At 34.1% G+C, this 25,979-nt stretch overlaps 1 protein-coding gene across 1 annotated transcript in view; it reads left to right on the plus strand.

Moving 5' to 3' along the window:
* The first annotated feature begins 16,972 nt into the window (after positions 1-16,972).
* The window catches only part of LOC129950071 (ionotropic receptor 25a), a 33,557-nt gene continuing 24,550 nt past the window's right edge, over positions 16,973-25,979 (plus strand). The window contains exon 1 of the mRNA XM_056061860.1: positions 16,973-17,183. Coding sequence (XP_055917835.1) covers positions 17,093-17,183 — 91 coding nt within the window. The 5' untranslated portion in view covers positions 16,973-17,092. The remainder of the gene's footprint in view (positions 17,184-25,979) is intronic.

The following is a 25,979-nucleotide window of genomic DNA, read 5'->3' on the forward strand; positions in this document are numbered from 1 at the left end:
TCTGGAAACCCAAAGTGCTACCTTGGCTACAACGAGGTAGTGGTCCGAATCGATGTTATCTCCTAGGAAAGTTCGGACATCCATGATGCTGGAAGCGCAATACCATGGCTGCCATGACGTTTCGCCCCGCCTGAATCCGTTGTCGGAAGTGTTGTCGTGCAGGCTGTTTTTCCCGATTATTCCACCATAGATGTCTTCGTCTCCTAGATTGGCATTAAAATCGCCCATGACAATTTTAATACCGTAGCTAGGACACTGCTCATATGTTTTGTCCAAGAGCTCGAAGAACATATCTATGGTGTTGTCATTCTTCTCTTCTGTGGGGGTGTGCGCGCATATAGCCTTGATGCGGATGGTGATGAGGATCTTGTTGATTCACTTTGCCTAAGTATGGCTCCAATGACAAAGGCGCATCCAAATAAGCCCTGTTGGTTTTTGCGGTAGCAGTCAACATATAGTGAATGTCGCAGTTTTCAACCTCTTTTTGCCCGACTCATCTCATCGTATTTCCTGGATGGCGGTGATGTCTGCTTTATAGCGGTCTAGGGCCTCCGCTAATTCTTCGGCCGCACGTGGTCTGTTAAGGGACCTAACATTCAACGTGCATATGCGAAGTTCGTTGTCCTTCATTCGTTTGCGTAGGTTGTCAAAAGTAAATCCGTCCGTATCCGAGGCTTGTTGGTGCTTCGCAACAATGAAGTTTTTACGTGGCCAGGAAGTCACCCCCACGGCACAACCCCCAACCTGGAGGCACAACCCCCAACCTGGAGGCCCATATCCTAAGTATAACTCCAAGGCTGCGGAGCCGGATAAAACCACTCCTTATAGGAATAGGCTCCGAATAAGTCGAAGAAGCCCTATAAGGTGATCACTAGGTAGTTGAACCTTACTGGATAAGGAGAGGTGCCTTAGTGGAAACTCTTTCCCCCCACCCCCTCTCGTTTTCTGCCACCAACAACTTTCCACTTGGGTTGGAAAACAATCTTCAGTTGAGGTACTAGGCACCCGATGTCCACCACGGGGAGGTGAGAGTAGGAGTTGATAAAAAACCTGTGGACGCTTGTGTCCTCTTGAATGCACATGTCTACCATTTGAACATCGGATACTTTTACGGATCGCAATAACAATGTTACCTTTCGTCATTGCAAATAAATAAAACTTGGAATGAAATTGGAATTGGATTTCGCTCCTAAAGGTGTCGTCAAGTGTCATTATTTTAGTTGGTTTGTTCCTTTTTGTTTATTAAAAATGTTCGAAGTTTTTTTTGTTCTTTGTGTCTTCTGAAATGGAAAAAACCCATGAATTTCACCTCCATGTAGTGTAAAGCGATTTCAAATGTTTGCCTGCTACGGGCGCGGCTCGGTAGGCGGCGTTTACTATAACTTTCCGAAGTTTAATTTAATACAAGCAATTACATCTCTTTCTTTACACGTACGAGTATACCTATATTATTATATTGCTTCGGACTTCTATTCCCCGTGTTGGTATATTACGCTAAGAATATTATACTTTGGTACTTCTGGGCACGTGCCTGTCGCTAAAATTTAGTCCAAAAATGTATGTGATTTGTATACAATTAGTAATGGGGTTTAAGCAATCAATACAACATTTTAATATTCGTTATCATCAGCTTGATACCAAACTTTATTTTCTAACCTTGATACAAATTTAAATTTAACATATAATACATGTTAATGAGCCAGAGTTTAAAATTCTCAATTTAGGACACGAGCGTTTTTCAAGAACAAATCCTTTTAAAAACAATCCAGATACAGTTGTATGTACGTACATTAGACTGATTCAAAAACTTAAATTAAAATGTCTTCGATTTCCCATGCGATTAGCTTTTTGGTTAGAGCTTGCTTCTATGTTTTCTAACTTAAATATCAGTTGTTATTAAATAATGAGTGTGGCCTTTTCTTTAAGAAATGTGAATGACATTTTATAAAAGGTCCTCATAAATTTCTTAAACTGTTTAAAATAAATCAATGGCTAGTTACACTATTTTTAATATCATCTAAAAGTTTAAAAGTTGGAAATTCAAGTCAATTAAAAAGTAATTGAAGTTGTTCTTTTTTCTAAACAATTAAATAAATGTGGTTCTGTTTTTGTTAAGTCATTATATTGTTTCAGAAATCTTGAACCCAGCTGTTCTAATCTTGTTCACTTGTAACGGGTTATCTATTTTCCGGTTTCAAAAGTACTCGTATATGTCTGGAATTCCAAATCTGTCAAAGTAAGTCTGTTAAACCAATAATTGATTGCAGTTTAAAATCATTTACAAAAATTAATCGCTTAACTATCACAAATGCATACAAACTTTTACAACTCCAAATAGCTCTTTTTTGAAACAGGGTGCAAAACATCGAGTGTAGCCTCAGCTATGTAGTGTGTGGCACGTAGCCCAATCCTAATATTTCCAATGTAATCCTCTTCAATTTTTGTAAACAAAAATTCGTTCAACATGGCCCAATAACGATCGCCTTTGGCTGTAACGGCCACACCTTGCAAAATTTCAAAGAAAAATTGTCCAATTATGCCTCTTGACCAAAATCCGCACCAAACAGTGATTCGTTTTGGGTTTATCGACATTTCAATGTATGCGTTAGGGTTTTCTGTGCTCCAATGCGACAGTTTTGCTCGTTTACAAACCCGCAAAGATCAAAATGAGCTTCATCTGAAAAGATGATTTTTTTTTTGGCAAAATAGGTATCTTCTCTTAGCGTTGGTACCAGCGTTGTTCAAAGGTAGGATAAAACTAATTATCTGTCAAATCAGACATGAGCTAAGTTTTACCATTCACGAAATAATCACTAGTTGTAAAAAAACGTTAAACGTTAAAACGATGGTTTTTCTGACACATCCAAATTGGGATTGTTTTACGACACGTTATGACGTATTTTGTACTTGGAACTACACCCACATCCATACAAAGTCCAGCTTACACAATAACTGAAGACAGCAGAACATTCACAACTAGATTCGTAGATTCGTCAAATGAGTTGTTGAACAACAGAGGAGTGACGCCAAATTTTCGAACAAATTTATTTCCGCTACGAAGCACATTTCTCACTCGGTGGGTATGTTAATAAACAAAATGGGCGCATTCATAAATCTAGTGACTTCATAGTCAAAATTATACTAGCTTCGTAAATGCAAAATTGCACTACAAACTCAGTCAATCCGGAACTGTCGTATTACTGACAAATGCAAATATTTAAAATAAGAAAGATTTTTGATTTGATAACTTTAACTTATCTTTTGTGTTTTTAAGTTAAAAAAAAAATCAAACTTAAGACACAAATTAAGTTATTTATATTCGTATTTAAATACTGAACCATTTATTTCGATTTGAATTCTCGTGTCTTTACCAAGCAGCTGCTTTGGAAACGTCAAAATCATTCTCCACTAACTTTGTAGCCGGAATTTGAACACTCGTCGGAGGGGAAATTCCAACTACTTTTGTAGTTGCATTAAGCCAATCAGAATCCCTTGACTACGTAGCCATTAGCTTCGTGAATGGATCCAATGTCGTATTTAGGGTTCTGAGAATCCTCAAGTAATTGAAGAGAGGCTTTTACATCGACAAAAAAACACTGTTTGGTGCAGTCTTTGTTCCGAACTCCGGAGGTGTGATTGAACCTTACTTCTTCGAAAACTACAATGGAACGACTGTTATCGCCACTTCGGAGCGTTACGGTCATATGATAACCGACTTTTTTATTGCCTGGTACTGTGCCATATGCCACACAACTCAATCAAACATGGCTTTATTGGAAGATACATTTCCTGGCCGCGTAATTTCTCGTCGCTGGCCACTAAGATCATGCGATTTGATATCGATGGATTTTTTTTGTAGGGCTACGCTAATGACAGTGACAGTGTTGGTGCCGTGCAATAACACCGAGCGAAATAACCGAATTGTGAAATTCTTAAGCATTCGGCATTATATCACTGTGGGAAAGTGAAATAATGCCGATTCTGCGTTATTTCACTTTTAGTCCTATGCAAAATGCTTATTACATCTCAGTCTCAAATCTAAGTATTTTGAGATTTTGCTAGCAGAAAAATATAAAAATATTGAAATCTAGAGTTCTCCAGGTGTAAATGACGCTTTCTATACTTTGAAATCCAAAAAAAAACAGTGTTTTAGGAAACCTGGGCCTTTAACAAAACTTTGGTTTTCAAAAACTTTATTTTATCCAAAATAAATAATACATAATTCATTTTTCTTGCAAAATAAAATTGAACTAACAAAACATTTTCCCCTCACATTTTAAATAAATTTGTTATTTTATTAATATGTTAACAGTACTATTTCTGTTTAAATTTTTTTTTAAATTTTTTGATTCTGGTAAGACCAAGATCAGTTAAGAGAAGTAACGTGAAGTGAAAGTTTCAGTATTGATTGAAATTAAAAATTATAGAACTAATACCTAATTATGTACATCTTCAAAATCAAGGCTAGTTAAACTAAAATATTTAACCATTAACTTTGATGTTGTAGATGTACATACATACATAGGCATCATGTGTATACTTTTTAATACTATCAATATTGATACTTTTAATTCATATGACTTCTATATACCGATCGTCTGACTTCTCTTTGCTGAACTTGGTCTTGCAAGAGTAAAAAAAATATTGCTTTAATTTATTAAGAATATAATCTTATAGTACTTTCAACGATTACCCTGCAAATCGGGCAAAGAACTGCATTGTTATGTTTGGTATATTTTTCAGACCACTGTGTAAAGCAATTTAAACATAATTTAAAATGGTTACATGGTTGAAGTGCAATAGTTCGAGAATTTTCACAACATATAATACAAAGAAGTGATGTATCGTCAACATTAAATAAATCGTCATTATTTTGCATGTCATCCACAGTCTCTTCTTCTTCTTCTATACAAGAAATGTCAACGTCTTCAAATAAATTGTTATTCTCGTTGGTCATTTGATTCAAAAAATCATAAACTGAAATTAATTTCTTATCTAATTTTTCCAAATTTATTTCGATATATTGTTCTCTTAATATGTACTTTTTTTTTAGGGTGGAATATTTGAAAAGTCCCATCGGTTGACATTATAAATTCTCTTGATTTTGTAAAATCTTCATCCAAAAGGCAGTCAAATTTAACCAACTTCCGGCCCAGTCGACTGTTGTATCCCTCTAGATCACTTGTTGTTTTTATATAGGACTTAAACAATGATAAAGAGGCTGGAGTTTCTTACATGAAAAAAGAAATGAAACAAATTTTAAGTGTGATAGGAATTTGAATAGGTAGTGTACATTCATAAACAATGGTTTATGATTAAAAAAAGGAACAAATTATTATTTTTCTCACCCTCTCACCTTCAAAGCCTTTTAAAATACGCCAGGAAATTCTTAAAATTATTTTTGTAGTGCTTCCCGTTAGCTTCTTTTTCCAGAAGTTCAAATGCAGATTGCATATCCGTTTCCGTTGGCTTGAGGAGAGGAAGGACCAAAAATTTGCGGTAAATCCTTTTTGCTTCCTTACTCTTATTAATGAATGAAAATAATCCAGTGAATTGCGCAGATTTTTTTCTAATTGCTTGGCAAAAATGAAACCAGCATGTGGTATATTTTGCAGCAGATGCATGAATTCTTTTTAATGAATTCCCCAAGCCTTTTTCAAAATCTGTTACAAAAGCACATTTAATTTAAAAAAATAAGCTTTTATGTGATGAAATGCATGGTAATGCATATTTTCACATTTATTACTCATCAATATATAGATGAAAGGAAATGTCTGTGGAGTAAAAGTTATTAAGCATACTTCCGTATATTATAAATTTTTTAAAACTAAAATTAGCTACTTACATGATCATTATGGAAAAAATGAACGATCAAAAGTTGCTTATAGCCACAAGCTGGAACAACTTTGAATATCCCATCAACAAGATAGATCCTTGGATTTTGTTCCGAAAGTCTGTATATTTACGTAATGGTAGTAGGTGAGATGAAAACAGTGTACGAAAAAGCAGGCTCTATTATAGTATCCCTATAAAACTGTTGGTTACTAGCATAACGTGACATTTCGCATTAAACTTTGATATTTAAACATACGAGAAATTTCTGTTGCACATGTTGGTGTTTTCGGAAATTCGCTATTTCGAATATTGATTAATTGCCTTCTTATTTTCCCAAACTTCGAAATCTATCACTGCACTTGCTATGCAATTTTTAGCGTAGCACGTGTACCTTTTACACAAGGAAGAGCTTGATTTTACCTTGTACAATTGTTTACTGCCTTTTCAAAAGTCCTCACACATTTCGTAGGAAAACACCGAATCTGAATGATTATTATTCATCTTTTAATTTTTTTAATAAACATAAATTGTTCAAATATTACTCCGACACTACACTGCACTCAATTCACTGAAGCTACTAGAGTGATTGTTTTTTCATCAACAACCGACCGCGACGCGACTGTCTATTTTACGGTAAACTTTGTTTTACAGTTGATTTTGAGTTAAGCCCCGCTTAGTTTCTCCTTGCAAAAGTTTAATTAAACCGAATTGTCTGTTTTCTCTCTTTCGGCTTTATTTCGGCGTTATTTCACTTTGCTAAAGTGAAATAAGGCCGAATTCTTAAATTCGGCGTTATTTCGCTCGGCGTTATTGCACGGCACCGACATACAGTTGTCGTCCAGTTATGGCTGAGATACATGCCCAATATGGCTGCGTTCAATATCAGTTAGATAGGGTATCCGGATAACTTTTTTGTAGCATTTTACGTGTAAAATAACAGCTGATCAAGAAGAGCTGAGAAGTTAAAAAAGGAATCCAAAGGTATTCAAGAATTTCTGGGGTATGTAGGTATCTCACAGAACACCTGATTCAACATATGTTTGAATTTGAACAGATATAAAACGTTAGTTGAAGTTGTATTTGAGGATGTTTTGAACATAATAGACGAAGAAGAAGCTATTTGCCTTCGAATTTTAGAAGGTAATTTAATTATGATTAACTTATTTTGTTCTCCTTTTGTAGATGACCAATTTGCTAGGTCTTACCTCCAGTCTAGTGTCCAGCATTCTGAAGTTTAAGAACCTCATCCTTTACCAGAGGTAGAACAAAATACAGGTAAATATATATTAATCTTGTGGAAATAAATGAATTTAACTTTTGTTTTTGTGTATAAAAGCAGACAGACAGAGGCGGACAGCTTGTGGTGCTACAAGCAAATAAAGGAAAGGTAAGTTATTCTTTCAGATACTTCATAACCCCAAAGAAGAACCACTCTAGGTATTCTCTTTTTTTAAAGTTGGGGACATAAATCCATTCTGCTCTTCTTGAAGGAGTGCAGAAAGAGAAAGGACCAGTTACAGTCCTGTGTGAACTAGGGCCTAGTGACTGACAACTCTCAACCATTCCTGTATGCGAGTACTGTTGTCAGGGATGGTAGGGACCTACAGTTTTAAGCCGAATCCGAACAGCAAGTTTGAGAAAGCACTTTTCATGACAAGAATTACTCTTGGAGAATTTGTCAATTCCTCGCAAGAGCCAGTACTCGTGAAAAGACTTTAGATGGCATAGGCAGGGGTCGAACCCAAGACCTCTGGCATGACAGTCCAACGCACTAACCATCATGCCACGGTTACTACAGTAGGGTAATTGCGGGAGAGATGCCGCGCTTTTTTAAAAATTGATGTAATTTTTTATAAAAGTAAAAAAAACACAATTTTTCAAAAACAACTTAAAAATGGATTTATTTTCTACCATTATAAAACATCAAAATAAAAAATTATAAATTATTTCATAAATATTAATAATAATATAAAATGTATTATGTGTGCCATCTCTCCCGACATGTGTGGGAGAGATGCCGCATATTAAATTCATTGAATTTGTATGTTATTTTTATTTTGTTTTATCTCCAGCATGTTTTTTTCGTTCCTCATCACGTCCACAGTCTGTGCAGAGGGAAAATTCTGGTTTTTTGTAGCGTGTACAATTTTCATGTAGCCACTTACTACATTTTGAACATTGAATCCAATCCTCTCTTTTTTTTGTCAAAAAATAATTTTCCCAACATTCCGCACAGACATTAGGATTCGCAGCCGGATCAATCTTCCTTTTTGAAGCTTTTTTTTCTTCTTGGGGCTTTGGAGACTTAATTTTCTTCTTTTTTTCTATTGAGCTGGGTGAAGTTAAGACTTCTGCCTTCTGTCTTCTTCTTGAAAAGTCAGCGCTGGAATTTTGGGCAGTGGTGAAATTTCTTGAAGTAGTTTTGTTGGCGTAGGTTTATTGAAGCATGTTGAAGTGTGTGTTTCATTTTCAGAATGATTACAGTTGTGCGATGTATTGCTGGTGGTTGGAATTACCGGTTCCAAGTTCGATTCAGGAGATAAAACGATCGTTTCTGACGGAAGAGCTGCCGATTGCTGAACCTCGACTGCAGCTGAGTCTGATATGCTAAAGAAGTGATCTGGAATAGCTTGAGGATTAAAAGGGTAGATTCCTGTGGCTCTGAAACCTGAAGCTCCATTTCCAACAGACGCTGCTTTCTCCCATGCATTCCCAATTAAATGCCGAGCCTGGTATCTCGTTATGGTTCTATTTTTATGATGGTTCATCCAAGCCTTGGCTTCGTTATGGAAAAACGATTTTAATGGCTTGAAAAAACTTCGATCTAAAGGTTGCAGTGCTTGTGTAGTATGACTTGGTAAGCAGAGGATAATGATTTTGTTGTTTTCAGCAAATTCCAGCATCTCCAAGGCGTTGCTGTGAGACGTGTGACCATCCAAGATTAACAGTGTCTTACCTACAGGTTTTCGTGGCATGAAATGTTCTTTCAACCATCTAAAAAATAACTCAGTATTGATGTACGATGATTTTTTGTTCATGTAAACATCGGAGCCACTTGGTAATCCGTCCATAAACTCTGCTTTTCTATTTACTCCTTTCATTATCAAAACAGGTATGGTAAGAAGTTTCCCTCTGCGTTACAACATGCTACAACAGTGACATTTTCTCCTTTCTCCTTAGCAGTTACCACATGAACGTCCTTAACACCTTTTTGCGTTAACACCTTTCCCGGTTTATTGTTCAGTTGTAATCCGCTTTCGTCCATATTAAATATATTTCCAGGTTTGTCCATTAAATTGTTTTCAGTTAAAACTTTGTGAAGAACTTCAAAAAAGTCATTTGCTGACGATCGATTCATACCCTGAGCACGGGAAAGGGAAAGTCCTTCGGGTTGTCTTAATGAAATGTCTTTATTCCTTTCCAAAAAGGAGGCAAGCCATGCATATCCAGCTTTTTTTTTAGTTGAGTTAAATTTGTGTTTGATATTCATTTTCTCCGCTAGCTTAAACGCCAAGCTCCTAATTCCTTCTCTGTCAACACCAAATCCTGCAGCCGCTAATTTTTTTATGTGATCTGCTAGCTTTCTTTCATTTTCTTTTCCAAGAACACCTGTCAATAGATATACAAATTACCTTCATATACCTTCACAAAGTTCAATAACTAATTAAGTAAATAATTACCCATAAAGCCTAGTGGTTTCTTTTCAAAATTTCCATCTTTTAACCGTCTCGAAAGAGTTCTAGCCGGTACACCAAACAATTTTTCGGCTTTCCGAACGGACATCCCATCTTCAATGCTTTTTCGAGCATCCTCCAATGCCTCTTCGCTCCAACTTCCTCGGTTTGTTGTTCTTTTATATTTTCGTGGCATTTCTTATTCCTATATATTAAATTTTAAATGCAAAATAAACGATTTAAATATGCGGCATCTTCTCAAAAAAAAAGTGCGGCATCTATCCCCGTAGTGAGGGAAACAAAAAATCACACCAACCACTTCTTTACACACTATTTAATGACACAAAATACTTACACTTGAGAAAACACGCGAAAACTTGTTTTTGGATCCACAAACTGCAACATACTGAAAAATTTCCATAGTCTAAAAGGGTGCGTAAAACAAAAGAAAGAAAAAAAAATCGCGTTACATATTCTATGCAAGTTGTTTTTTTTGTGTACGTTTTCTTTTGAGTACTTTATGAACAGAAATCAAAAAAAAAAAATTTCCGTGGATGACTAGATGTATGAGTTTGGTTGAGTGCGGCATCTTCCCCGACGCGGCATTTCTCCCGCAATTACCCTATATAATTAACCTAGTTGTTTAATTAAAAGTCTCCTTCGCAGATACGGTGTCTATAGCGCAATGCGGTTGTAATATATTTATATAAAACATTCCACCCTACTATTTATATTTTATACGAATCTTTTTCAAAACAGGACATCTTGCAATGAAGTGGCGTACATCTTCTCTCTCATTTAGATTGCAAGGGTTTCATAGGATCGGCAGATCTGGTCGATGCGGAATGTAATTTAAATTTAATAGTTCGCCTCTAACTTTAAATATAACATTTATCATACTTCTGGGGAAACGGTTGGGGAGGTGTGTTCGTTTAGATCGTGAAGATCTAAATTTAGTTGACTGTATATTATTCTATGTTGCGAAGATTAAGCTACCTCTATAAAACTCCTATACGCGACATGGCTTAACTTCCCTATTATTGTTTTAAAATTGTCTTTTAGATTAGATTTCACCTAAGTTAAAAGCCAACTCCTCCCACTTTTTGACTAGATTACCCCTGGATGACAAAATCTTTTTAAGTACTTGTCTCGGCAATTTTTCTTTGTCCATTTCTACCACATTAATAATTTAGTCAAAATGCAGCTTTAAGGTCCTTAAGAACAATGGAGGTTCAGTTGTTTCCAAATAAAGCATATAAATTCGAGTGCAAATTGGTAGCCGAAAAATGCGCTTCAAGAAATAATTGAGGAACCTTTCCACCTCCTCGTATTGTCAATATTATCAAACATGCGCGCCATAAAGCATTATAGAAGCTGCTGTCGCATGAACAATTTTTAGCTTTGAAATATGCTCAACACCTTAATTATCGATGCAACGTTTCCACACAGAAGAAACTGCTCTTTTCAATTCCGCTAGCTTGAACTCAAAATGCTTTTTTATGTTGAGGTTAGATGTTGTTAAAATCCCTTAGTATTTGTACTCTCGAACAATTGCAACATATTCACCGTTGTACATCGACTTTTCATTATTTGAATATCTTCCTCCTCCGCCCCGAAATATCATAATGTTAGACTTCTGTAAATTAACTTACAGATTCCAATTTTCACAGTATGACGTCTCCGGTCTGTTCACAATACGCTGCATTCCTTCACCGATTCAGATAAAAAAACAATATCATCCACAAATATCAGTCCTGGTATCCGAGTACTTCCGAACTGGATTACTCCTCCGAGCTCCTCCAAGATATCATAATTTAACAAAACAAATAGTAGTGTGCTCAACACACAGCCTTGTTCAACTCCCATATCTATTGAAAACACTTCAGATATATACTTCCCATCCCATACGTAGGCACCATTGTTTTCATACATCGCTCTGACAAGGGTATACTCCAAGCTAATAAAGCTTATAAGCGCTTCACGGGTGATTGAATCAAACGCAGCCCGAAAATCCACAAAAAAGGCGTAAATTTTTTGTTTAATTTTTCGAAGACCTCTGCAATGTTTATCGAACTGAATACTTGATCTATAGTCGAATAGCTCGTTCCAAATCCTGTTTAAAAGGGATTAAGAATTTTCTTTTCTTCGGTTTAATGTGTAAGCCTATTAAAAATTAGAGTACTGAAAATCTTTACGGAAGAATTCAAAAAGGATATGCCGCTATAATTTTCCGGTACATCATTAGACCCTTTTTTGTGTAAGGGGTATATTATTGACCTCTTGAAGCTTTCAGGGACTTCTGCGCTCTCAAAAATCCTGTTATTTCCTCTGTCAATACGGATAAGAATTTATAGAACGGTTCTTAAAAAACTCTACTGGAACTGGGATTCACCCGGAGCCTTACCTGTTTTGGCATTGTCAATTCAATTTTTAAAACGTTAATGTTTTGACGCTCCAGACTTTTTCTTTTTTCAAAACAGAGTTGTTTAAATTTTTTATTGGCATCTGCATACATTTTTTTGAAAAAAGATGTGTTGAATTTCCTCAGCAGCTTTAAGAAAGCAAACGATTTTTTTCTTGCTTTTAGACACTCATCGTCAAACCATCCCCGGGTAGAAATATTATAAACCTTAACTTCCATGACTGCTATGACAGCTTTGAGTATCATTTGAGTCAGGTCCTTAAGTTGTAATTGGTTATGCAACATGCAGTGACGGACAAAACACTAAGACCAGTAGGGATGCCTTAACAATGACCTCTCTCTCTTTAAGATGAAGACGGTTACATTTTTTTTGTGTGTAAATCATCGTTGATAAACGGTAAACTTTTGATTCAAGCAAGAATAATAAAGAATAAATAGCTTATAATTGTGAAAAACCAAACAAACATAAAAAACATTCATTAGAGGTGGACGAAACAATAAGACCAGGTAACTTCTGTTTAAATGTATGTTGAAATTATTGTTATTTGATTAAAATACAATTACAAAGAGAATTCACAAGAAGAAAGAAAAAATGGGTCGCGGAGTACATTGCACTCAAACCATGAGGTAAAGTATCCTCAAACTGGTGCAAGATGGAAAGTCGCAGCGGGAAGTGGCCAAAATAATTGGGAGATCCAATTAATGCACTACAACCCCAAAAAACCAACGCAAAAACAGACAGACCACGGAAAACATCCCAAAAGCTTGATGCTCAAATAAAACGTTTATGTAAGAAGGACTCGTTTAAGTCTTCTGGGGATATTAAAAAGGAGTTAGACTTGCCTATCTGTAAAAGAACAGTTAGGAGACGACTTGAATTTAGTTGGATCAGACGGTAAGAGATGGGTACGACGTCCAAAAAATGCTGCACATCAACATCAATTTACAACGAAAACGGTAAAGCACGGAGGTGGAAACATCATGGTGTGGGGATGTTTTTCGTGGTTTGGGGTAGGTCCAATTTATCGTATAGAAAAGAAAATGGACCAGCATTTATACCCAAAAATATTGGAGGAGGTTATGCTTCCGTAAGCCGAATATGAAATGCCGTTGAGGTGGAAATTCATGCAAGACAACGACCCGAAGCATACATCTCGAAAAGCCAAAAGCTGGATAGAAGGGAAAATGGTCGATGTAGTGGCCTGGCCTTCTCAATCTCCAGATTTGAACCCTTTGGAAAACTTATGGGCCATTGTTAAAAAAGCACTCGCTGGAAAAAAATCAAAAAATAAGGAAGATTTGTGGAACAAGATGTGGTGCAAAACAAGGGTTAAAGCACCAAATACTAACAACCAAGTGTATAGAAAGTATCAAAAACACAATCAAAATAATTTATTTAATAAATGGTCCTATTGTTTTGTCCATTCAAACATAACCTTTTTTTCTTTATTTTCTGTTTTAATAAGTAAGTATACATTTTGGAAAAATGTTATTAATTAATTTAATCTTTACACTTATAATAAATATAAATTAAATAAAATAAAAAAAAATGTTGTTTGAAAACAAAACATTTAAGTTTTTTGCGTGTTACTATAAGAACTATAAAAATGGTCCTATTGTTTTGTCCATCACTGTATGTGATGCAAGTTCCGAATTTAATTTATTACGATAAATGTTAAGAAATCTATCTCTTCATCTCAGCTTGGGAAGCAGCCTCAGTTGTTTTGTGTCGGTTGTATATTCGTTACCGGAGACTATGCCAGACATTTCCAAAGGCATGTTATCCGAAAAATTCTGTTCAGCTATCCTAAAATCACTGACAGTTGTATTCCATTTGCCGGACACAAAGCAATAGTCCATTACTGAGCACGATGTTCTTCGAATAAATGTACACTCGCCATTTTGATCGCCATTGCAGCTTCCGTTGAGCATCATTGCATCCAGAAAATCGGCTATTTCCAATATTTTAGCGATCTGCGATAGTGGTTAAACAAAATTGACGCAGTTCCACTAATAAGGCTATTTTGCGACTGACCTACCCTAGCATTAAAATCTCCAATCAGAAGTACATCCAATGAGCCTAGCGTTTGTAAGGTTTGGCAGAGTCTGTTATAATCTCGCATTCAGTGTGAACAGTTCAGATAAATGGCTATAATGTGGACCACCGAACCATACATTATTAGCTCCAATACTTCCATTTCTTCAAATTGTAAAAAATTCGCAGAAACAACTTCAAGATGCTTGCGATATCCCCATAATCCTCCACCACTTCATCTCCCAAATGCGTTTGACTTCACTGCTGGAAGCTAACTTAATTCATAATTGTTAAATATATCATTAAATTTATAATTTTCATCATCTAATATAGTTGAATTGAAAATCAAATAAAATTTTACTTTTTGAATCAGTCTAATGAACACACATTATGTACATACCTCACTATATTTGTTTTCTTTTTTTTAATGATGTTTATACACCCATTCATACCTACATTAACCTATCTTAATTTAATCCTTTCTAATACCTGAAACTTTAATAATTCCGATACAGTTTTTATAACATAGGGTCATTCATTTCATGGTTTCGAGTGGCGGCGATTTCATTTTACTCCTGTCAAACTAAGCTGTGATTTGAAGTGTCGTATTATAGGGTATCTTGGATAGGTGGATTTTTAGATAAGTTGTTGAACGAGTTGGATAGCTGTCAAAAAATAAAAATAACTTTCAGCTGTTCACAAAAAGCAAGGAAACATTTTAGCTTTGAAGTCAAAATTGTTGTAAGATAAAACAATTTAATGGATAATTCAATTGATTCGTCGGACGATGATGATTTGATAGGTGCGTAACAATTTAAAAAATAAGAGATAACCTCAATCTGTAATCTATGTTAAATTTCCTCTTAGCTCAATTGCAATTCACGATTAATAATATACTTGCGAAATCTACGGTTTTAAACAATTTACGTTTAACAGAAAACTATCCTAACAGAAACGAGGACTATTATGAAGTGACAATCCTAGATATAGTTAATAATTACCTTCTAAAATTCAGAGGTAAATAGCTTCTTCATTGTCTATTATGTACAGAGCATCCTCAAATACAACTTCAACTAACATTTTGTACAAAAAGCTGAAATAAATTTATAAACTTCTTGAAATTCAACCATGTGCTGAATCAGCTGTTCTGTCAGATACCTACATACCCCAGAAATTCTTGGATACCTTTGAATTCCTTTTCTGACATCTCAGCTGTTATTTTACACGTAAAACACTAACAAAAAGATATCCCGATACCCTATCTGTCTGAGATTGAACGCAACCATTTTAATTTTTGCCAATTACAATATAGAATGACGTGACCATAGACGCATGAAATTCATGACTACGTAGTGAAATTCCATTTTGTGTATAGAAAATTGCACTGCAAAGTTAGTCAATCCGAACTGTCAAATTAACGACAAATGTTAATATCTATACTAAGAACTATTTGTGTTTTAAGAAATTTAATTAATAATCTTTTTTGTTTTTAAATTTAATAAAATTAAATATAAAATATAATATTATATGACTGATTTAAATGTGTCCCTTTGAATACTGAACGATTAATTTTTGAAGTTTGTTGTCCTTACCGACCAGGTGATTGTGAAACGTCAAAATCGGTATGCATTAACTTTGGGAACATTCACAAAGCTAGTGACTACGTTGTCAAAATTCAACTAGCTTTGTGAATGCAAAATTGCACTACAAAGCTAGTCAATCTGGAACTGTCATATTAATGAAAAATACAAATATATAAAATGGCTGCGTTAAATCTCAGACAGATAGAGTATCCGGATAAATTTTTGTTAGTGTTTTACGTGTAAAATAACAGCTGATCAAAAACAGCTGAGATGTCAAAAAGGGAATCCAAAGGTATCCAAGAATTTCTGCTACACAAGCAGAAAATCATTTAAGTTTCCAAGTCAAAATTGTTGAAGTTTAAGAAAATAGATCATAATTACCTTCTAAAATTCGGAGGCAAATAGCTTCTTCATCGTCTATCATGTTCAGAACATCCTCAAGTACAACTTCAACTATCATTTTGTATCTTTTAGTTTACCAACAATAACAAATACAAAAAGCTGAAATCAGTTTTCAAGTTTCTGTCAGATACCTACATACCCCAGAAATTCTTGGATGCCTTTAGATTCCTTTTTTGACATCTCAGCTGTTTTTGTTCAGCTATTGTTTTACTCGTTAAACACTAGCAAAACGGTATCCGGATACCCTATCTGTCTGAAATTGAACGCAACCAATATTGACGCTTATGGGAATCAGAAAACCTACAAGTGGTTGAAGAGGTGCCGGCCGTTGCTTCCAGACAATGTTATTGTGTGGTGTACAATTTTTTTACGGGCACTGACTTTTGAGGGGAATTGACAAACAATTCAAAGGGAATTCTTGTCTTGTTGCTTTCTCAATTTAACCGTTCGTATTCGGCATAAAATGTACATAGCTCGCGCACAAGAGCGATTGAGAGTTGCATAAGTCACTAGGCCCTGATTTTCTACGACCTGTTACGCTACCTTATTTATTTAACTTATTTACAACAAGCTACACAACAAGACCAGTAATGACTTTGTTAAGTATGAAATTTCTTGGTAATTTAGAATTTGTCCACCAGCCTAAAGACTGTGTTTATATGACAAAGTCCATCAAGCTACAAATGACATAAGCCTTTCATCAAAATGCATTGCCGTGTTTTATTAAGCTTCACATTCGAAACCGAAAAATGAATGAGCCTGTTCCATATTCGTGACTTATCCTTTAATATACTATACTTATAAAGAGTGTCGAGCTATTCGAAAACTTTAAGCAAATACAATGTTGACACAATAATAAGGAAGCCACTGCACAATTGGTTACCTACGATTATAGCTACATACGTGTTATTCAGTGACCAATCAATGACCAATAACTATAAATCACCAAGGATACCCTCCGACATATACATGACAAAATAATGCATTGCTAGATAAATTTAGTATGTTTCAGTTAAAATAAGGTTCTTAACGTGAACGGTTAGACCGGGTAATTTCGGTTGTTTATTCAAATAATATATATCTATATATACTTTTAAAAATACATTAGCTGCTGTAAAAAGACTGTTCAATAAATGACGAAATGCAAATACGAAGGGGATTCATAGCTTTGTTGGCATATATTTGGATAAGTACTTTGGTAAACGGTCAAACTACTCAAAACATCAACGTTTGTAAGTGTTACACTCTAAAAATAAGAAAATCATTTGAGAAACTAGGAATTTTATAATAATTAACGATTTTGAAAATGTGCTCTCATACACAATGTCTTGAAATCTAACCATAAAACTTAAAAGCCAAACGGTATTCAAACAAAATGTTAAAGTCAGCCTGAGGTAAAAAAAAAAACGGAATTTCAAATCCTTTTTTAATGTAGGAATTACCAGTGTTGAATAAAAGTGCAGGACAACTTTATCTAGGAAAACAAATGTTCTGAAATCAAATTAAAGGCAATTATTCGTGTCTTCATATCAGCCCGGAACGTTCTTTTTATATGGTGTGGTTGGCCCTAAACAAGGAGCTTAAATAATATACACTCCGCTTCAACTGAATACGCACAAACATTTTCGCAAATGCTTTTTACATACTCGTATTTTCCAAATATTGAGGGTTTTTGTGGCATCTGTCTACGAGTTGTTCTTCAAGATATTAAGAAAATAGGTAGTTTATGAGCGTGTCCAAGTATTGGATAGTTTAGATCTTAGATTTTAAGACCAAAAGTTAGATCTACAAGCCTTAGCAATTTTTCGAATGCTAAAATCGACTTGATTAGACACCAAACGTTAACCGGACGTACAGTAGCTGATAAAATCTGTTAAAGCTTTAATGGCTTTTATTCTCACTTAAAACATATAGATTCGTCAAGAAAAAACATACATAGAGGGAAAACAGAACTGCAAAACAGCAGCTTGAAGATAAACAATCATAAGGTGTGCATCTGATTCTTGTGATTCTGGAGCAAAAAATAAAACAAAAAAAGAGTCGGGGATGCGACCCACACTGATAACTTCCCTTCCCGTCTGTCGATTTGTCTTGCTTAAAAGTTTGAAAGTTTTCGTGTGGTCGGTTGAATTATTCTTAAAATATTTAAATTACCAACAATATTCTGGATCTAATGAAATAGTTTTATTTCAAAATCTAGTTTAACTAACGAGATTTTTAGTCGAAAATAATTTACCATTTCTTAAAAGTTTGTATTTTTTATATAAAGAGATACAAATTTGATGATTGAAATTTATTTGAGAGATTTCAAGAACCTAACATCAAGTTTTTCCAAACTTGAGTACTATTTTTTGTAGATTTTATTTTTTTTTTTAATGAAAAAACCGACTGTTGAGTTCTTATAAAAAATTTATTGAATATCAAAACAAAATTTTTTGTGAGACAAAATAAGTTTGAAACCAATAATTGTAATTTATGGAAAACTATTTAAGTCCAAAGTAAAATTTTACCAAGTTTTAATATTGTTTTTTTTTTTTGCAGGTTTTTATTTTTTGTAAAAAAAATCTCTCAATTAGATTTTTCTCAAAATTTCATCGAACTTTAAAAACAATATCTCTTATGAGCAAAAAATTAATTAAAAGCCATAATCTGAAGTTTTTGAAAAGATATTTGAGTCAAAAATCAATTTTTACCAACTTTTATTAATTTTCTTGTTTACGTTATTTTTTTTTGTAAAAAACTGTCGATTCTCAAAATTTGTTAGAATGTTAAAAACTGTATTCTTTATAAGCTAAAATTAGTTGTTAGCCACAATCTCAAATTCTTGAAAAAATATTTGAGACGAAAATCAATTTTTACCAACTTTTATTAATTTTTTTGTTTAGGTTTTTATTTTTTGTAAGAAAACTGTTAATACGATTTTTTTCAAAATTTTACTGAATGTTGACAACAATATTTTTTAAAAGATAAAGTAGTTTAAAGCCAATATCTCAAACTTTGGAAAGATATTTGAGTAGAAAATCAATTTTTACCAACTTTTATAATTTTTTTTGTTAAGGTTTTTATTTTTTGTAAAAAAAAATGTCAATTCGATTTTCCTCAAAATTTTTCTGAATGTTGAAAACAATATTTCTTGTAAGCTAAAATTAGTTGAAAGCTAAAATCTCAAAATGAATGTTAAAAACAATATCTCTTATAAACTAAAATTAGTTAGAAGCCATAATCTGAAATTTTTGAAAAGATATTTCAGTCGAAAATCAATTTTTACTAACTTTTGATAATTTTTTTTTAGATTTGTAATTTTTTCTAAAAAAAACTGTCAATACCATTTTTCTCAAAATTTTACCAGATATTTAAAACGTTATTCTTAGTTGCACAAAATTGTTTTGGAGATAAAATAATTTTTTGTTCGTACAATTTTCGAGGTGACAAATATTTTTTTCTCAGTTTTTTTTTCATTTATAAAAAACCGTTAGTTAGAATTTTTTCCAAAAATATATTTGCTTGGTATCACGTTACAATATATAACATTAAATTTAATTCAAGTCTTTAGCGTCATTGGTCCTGGTTCTTGACCAATGGACGACGAAAAAAAATGTCGCGAACGCACAGACATCTCTCTAAAAAATTTGTATTTCGAATCTAGGGACCTGGAAACGTCGAGAAATGTCAAAATTTTGAATTTTACAAATCGGACCCATTACAATAACTTCCTATAGAAAGTTAAAACTGGCTTTAACACACATTTCTCAATAGTTTTAAGCGTTATTAAAATTCAATGCATTTTTAAAGAATTAAACGTAAGAAGAATCCACTACTTGACTACGAAAAGTTATGCTATAAGAGTTCCTTAAAGGAGGTGTTGTTATATTAAAAAACTGTCAGTTATTATGGTTGTGCTTGTTGCATCTAAAATTACTTACATTTTCTGACCCATTAACTACCAACAGGATAGCGCGTCTCTTCGCTCGGTTCGCATAATAAAAGCTTTGACATTTGATCAGCATTTGCACTTCCTTTAATAACTGCCGTATTAATTTGATCTAAACAGTATTAAACATACTTGGGGATTGTTAGTGTAGTACCCTCGCCAGTTTGAAAACAAAGAATCCTTAATTTCTACAATAAAGTTCGCGTGGAGCAAAATTTCGTTCAAAGAAATTATTGTTATTGTAATTTCGTTCAACGAAATTTTGTAGGATTCATCAAATCAAATGGGGTGGCGCAACAGTCCGTTGTGAACCAGGGCCTAGTGACTTACAACTCTCAACCATTCCTGTGTGCGAGTACTGTTGTCAGGAATGGAAGGGACCTACAATTTTAGGCCGAATCCGAACGGCTAATTTGAGAAAGCACTTTTTCATGACAAGAATTACTCTTGAAGGATTTGTCAATTCCTCGCAAGAGGCAGTACCCGCGAAAATTATTTTTTTTTTATTATTATTTAAGGTGGCATAGGCAGGGATTGAACCCAAGACCCCTTGCGTGACAGTCCAACGCACAAACCATCATGCCACGGGTACTTTGTAGGATTCATACTGGAACTTATTTACGAAATGATTAAAAGTAAAGGTGGAAGTGGCAACTACCAAACTTAGCAGAAACTTTTCTTTTTCCATTCCAATATCAGTTTTTAGTTTTGTACCAAATTTTGGGTGTGGACATTGTGCCAAATTCAACCGTCTGGCAGGTTTTTTCTCAGCCGGGCGGGGTTGGCGTTCGAAAATCGTAATTTTTTAGATTTTGGGGTCGTTATCACCACTTAAATGGATATATAAAAAAAAGAGGATGGTGCCCTGATGTCAAAAAAGTGTTCAAAATTCTTCTTCGGACGAATCTGATGATGAAGAATAGTTCTTTTTTTATGATTTCTAATTTCAAAATTTCATTCAATTTTATGTCATGTGATTCAATATTTTTTTAAGAAATAAAATACAATTGTTATGCTTTAAAGGAAAATGGTGGTTTTTGTGCATTCTTTCTTCAGGGTTTTCTGGCAAGCATAAGAGTGAAAAGAAAACGTATTGGAAATCTTCTGATATTTTTGTATATGACTATTTTGGTTATAGTTAATAGGAAACAAGTTATTAAGGATTTAAATTGAAACATTCTTTTAAGATGTGTTAAAATGCGTCTGGCAAGGAGGAAGGCTGAAAGTAAAACGTCTTGGACAAACTTTTTTGACATCAAGGCACCATCCCTTATTGTTTATATATGTATGTATACATTTAAGTGGTTTTCACTTCGATCCCAAAATGGAAAAAATCACAAATCACCCTCGCCCCGCCTGAAAAAAAAACCTCACAGACGGTTGAATTTGGCATAAACAGACATACTTGCCTGGGTTTATTAATCAATTGGATTGAGGAAATTGTATTCCTGCAAGATGGAGACCCCAGGCATACCTCAAAAATAGTGAAAGAGTGGCTTGAAAACCAACCATTTAAAACATTTAAATGGCTTGCACAAAGCGCAGATCTCAATCCAATTAAGAACTTTTGGACAATTGTTAAGAGAACATTGTGTCAACACGATTCGAATCCGAATAATTTGCACGAACTATGGGATCGAGTCCAAGTTGCCTGGACCAATATACCAAACACAACAACTGAAAAATTAGTGGAAAGTTTGCACAGAAGAGTGAAAAGTGTTTTAAAAAGAAAGGGACTCTGGTCCAAGTACTAAAATTGTATTTAAATCATTGTTTTTTGTATGCTGAATCTTGCTTGCAAAACTGGATGCATTGATTTTTTTTCTAAGAAATGTCTGTTTTTATGTTTGTTTAATTACATTTTATGTTATTCAATGACGAGAATATTAATAATTGAAAACCGGAAGCAAATTGAGTACTATTTGCAAGTTTAACATCTATATGAACTTAGGTTTGACAAACATCCGACCAGTTTTGCTTGCCACTATACATGTATATATATTTCGGTTATCACTCCACTACCAAAATTTGATCTCAGACTATATGTGCGTAATCAGTTGAAACGGAGTGTATAATATTTTATTAAATATGGGGCTGTTAATATGAAATGAAAATATAGTTATTTTATTTTCTATGTGATTCTAACAAAACGATAGAAAAGAGGATGGGATGCAAACAAATGTGATAGCTTTCGATTTGTATCCGTAAAAACCTGAACATTTTTTAAAAAATGTTTTCTGTTGAGATATTCGACTTGAAGTAGTATTTTTTTTGGAAATAATATCTGTACACAATACACATACCAATTTTTTAATGACATTTTTGTGATATTGACTTATTTCATGGTCAACAACATTTATTATTCAAATAATATTCAAGTCGATAATTATGTCGCTTAATTTAAGAAAATAAAAACCTTAACACCACTGATTCTTAAATGTTTGTGCTTTTTTTTATACATTTATATTATTTTTTTTTTATAATAATCGAACATAAAAAGGGTTTTATATAGATACCTTTAATATGCCAAAGACACAGTGTGAGCATTAGGAAAAGAGGAAAGGGTTGTATAGGAGGTGTCGGTTGTCGGTGTACATTGATTTTGAATTCCTGAACATTGCAATGACAGGGAAAGATAGAGCGTGGCAAGGCATTCCATATTCGCGTGGTACTAAATCTCTGTACTTCATAGTTGGACTCAAAGGTAAACTGATGGGCATTCCTAGAAGCGCGGGTATTACTGTTAAATTGTTTGAGGGGAGGAATGCAATTGGATATTTCACTAGAGCACAGTTCATTAAAATAACGGTAAAAAAGGGTGAGACAAGAAACTTTTCGAAGATTTTCAAGTGACGTAAACAAGTTGATGATGTTAATGTAACCAATCATTTTAAAAGCTCTTTTTTGAATACTGTCCAAAACGCTTAAATAAGTTACTGGGGCACCAGCCCAGAGATGAGAGTTATATTGAAGTTTCGGAAATATATAAGTACGTTTGTAGATTATAGCCAGATCAGACGGAGAGAAAAATTGCTTGCATCTTCTCAAAAAACGTGGACATCTTGCGGCATTTTTGTCGCCATAGCATATGCAGATTCCAAGGATGTCGAGACATTTAAAAAACATAACATTATAAAATAATTCACCCTACTAAAAACTTATAAGTGAGTTGATGGATAACCATACGAACTCCAAACGTACAAAGTAATAACAATATAATGTATTTTCTTGTTAAAAAAAAAAAACAGTAACAAATAATTGATGTTCACAGTTCGACATTTACTGTCGATCACTTACATATTTGCTAATTCATTGGTGCTTATTTTCAAATATAAACAATTAACATAATTTTGTAAGAAAAACATAGGAAGCAATTTTCATGACAAGAATTACTATTGCAGGATTTATCAATTTCTCGAAAGAAACGTTTACCGTAAAACAATCTTTGGTGGCAGAGGCGAGGATTCAACATAAGACCTTTGGCATGTCAGTCAAAAACGCACTAACCATCACGGGACTAAATGAAATTGTAAGATGTTCTCAGATTTTTCACCAACCACCCACAAAACTTTATTGTCAGTTCAGTGGTAAATAAATGTCAGTCATTGAGTAGGTTCAGGCAACATAAGAGACTTAATTTGCAGCCAACTTCATTCTTTGAACGTAAATTTTGACCAATGCAACTAGTTGGTTTTTCAAGTGTAATGAATTTCTAAATTCAGAGCTCTACTTATCAACGAAATTATTGTCTACAAAACACTCTTTAGGCAAGCTACATTTCCATCACGATTTGTGTTTTGCATTGTACAGAAATATTACTTATTTCTTTTCCAAATTTAAAATTATTTTTTTTCAGGAAACATTAAATAATTGTAAAGATATATTACTTTTTCCTTTTCCAAATTGACAAGGAACCCTTTTACAGAAAGTATTAAATGAAGTTGTGGAGAAAATAAATAAATCATAGAGTAAGAAAGTTTAGGTCTCAGCTGAATGAAAAAACATGATCAACTGTCATTTTGTTAGAAGTTTGTTGACTTGACTTGATAGTTAGGGAGATTTTTCTTGACTTACTTTCCCGTCAACTTTCCATTAAAGTTGCCCTAATTGGAAGTTAATTTGGCAGCTGGCTAATCAGATACTAGAAACTTGCCTAACTTTCAAGTCCCTTATGTCGTCTGAACCTGTTCATTGTTTGCATTGAGAATGCAAAAAATTCGAACACATAAATCTTTGTATATTTTTAGAAATTTACTATGGGACTCCAAAGTTTAAAACTATTCAAAGACATCCAAAAATATCCAAACAGTCACAGTTCATGAAAATAAACAAAGCGAATACGATAAAACGGACCATCCCATCCACTGTTCTTAAAAGATTAATTGTACAGATGTCATATGGATTTTGCATATCCATATGACATTGACGGAAAGTTCAATTAGCCTTTTCGTGATTTTAATTTTAGCTAATTGTTAAGAGATATTAATATGTTGAAATGGTTTAAAATTTGGTGAATCATCTTTAAAATTAAGTGAATCATCTAAATGGCTTTAACATTTTATTAAATGGTTTAAAATGTTGGACGTCTGTTTTTTAAATTTTAAGAGTTTAAACTTAAGTAAAATATAAAATATTTACTCTAGACTATTGCATTCGGAATTTAAGTTCATAATGTTTGTATTTTCAGTTTACTGTTTTTCAGATGTCATGTAAGACACACATTTTTAATGTATCTAAAAATAAATTCACATCTCTTTTTTTGATGTTCCGGGTGTTTTTTAGAAACGTGGTTCCTTATTTACGAGTAGCAATACTTTTTTTCGGAGTTAGTTTTGATCTATGCTCAGGCAGAAAGTTGTTTAGTTTTTTCGATGCAAGTAGCATCTATGAATTGTGGCATTGGCGGAGGATTAAACTTTTGCGACAGTAGACACCATTGGATTTTCGAACCATTAAATTCTACACGGTTTTTGATTCCCCACTCGACAATGCTGTCAAGATCAAAATTTAATGAGCTTTTCATACGCTGCCGTTGACAAAAACGAATATGAAAAGCTGGGAGTAATGTCGTAAGCAAAACAGTTTAATGGATTAGAAGTGATAGAGAAAAGATTGTTTATGAATATAAAAAGGAGAGTTGGAGACAACACGGAGCCCTGGTGAACACCAACATTTATTTTATGAATTTCAGACTTCAAACCATTCAATACAACTTGTACGAGGGTTGCTTCTTATATTTCTGGTTGTATTGTTTTTCAAAATATTCTTCATGAAGAGCAATACACTTTTGCATGCGTTTCAACCAATTTTTGTAGCAGTTTTTCCACTCCGATTGAGGCACCTCCAAAACATAATTTTTTAATGCATCAACGGCTTCTTCAGACATCGAAAAACAGTGCCCACGACGCATTTTTTAATGTGCGGGAAAAAAAAGAAGTCGATGGGTGCCAAGTCAGGATTGTTCGGCGGATGACCCATTAATTCGATGTTTTGGCTGGTCAAAAATTTCTTTGTTTGAGCCGATGCGATGTGTGAGAGCTTGCATTGTCCTGATAAAGAATGATTTGCCTCTTCTTCTGCTTTTTTCGAATTTCTCCCATGACTTCGAGAAAAGAAATCGTCGTATACCATTCAGAATTGACCAACTTGAGTTGCTCTAACGCTACTGTCACTACGTGACCGGTAATGCCGAAGAAACAGGCAACTTCGATGTGCTTCTTCCGCGAACAACTTTTGTTGGATTTGACTCATCTTGGAGACCCATACAGTCGACTGTTGTTTTGTTTCGGGCTCATACGCATAGATCCATGATTCGTCACCTGTGTAGATATTAAACACAGCCTTTGATGCTTCATTTGACCATGTTTTTTCACCATTTACTTGCAATAATCGGCACGAGCCTTTTTTTAAACGTTTGTCAGGTTACGCGGAATCCAACGTGAACAAATCTTTTTCACGGCCCAAATCTTCATGTAATGTCTTATTGATGCTAATCATATTTAAGCCCAAGGATGACTCTATCTCACCATATGTAACATGTCGATCTCGCTTTATCAGTTCATGCACAGAATCTGAACCTACCTTTGGGCAGGTTCCA

Source organism: Eupeodes corollae, chromosome 3, assembly GCF_945859685.1.
Source record: "Eupeodes corollae chromosome 3, idEupCoro1.1, whole genome shotgun sequence".
Taxonomy (NCBI): Eukaryota; Metazoa; Arthropoda; class Insecta; order Diptera; family Syrphidae; genus Eupeodes; species Eupeodes corollae.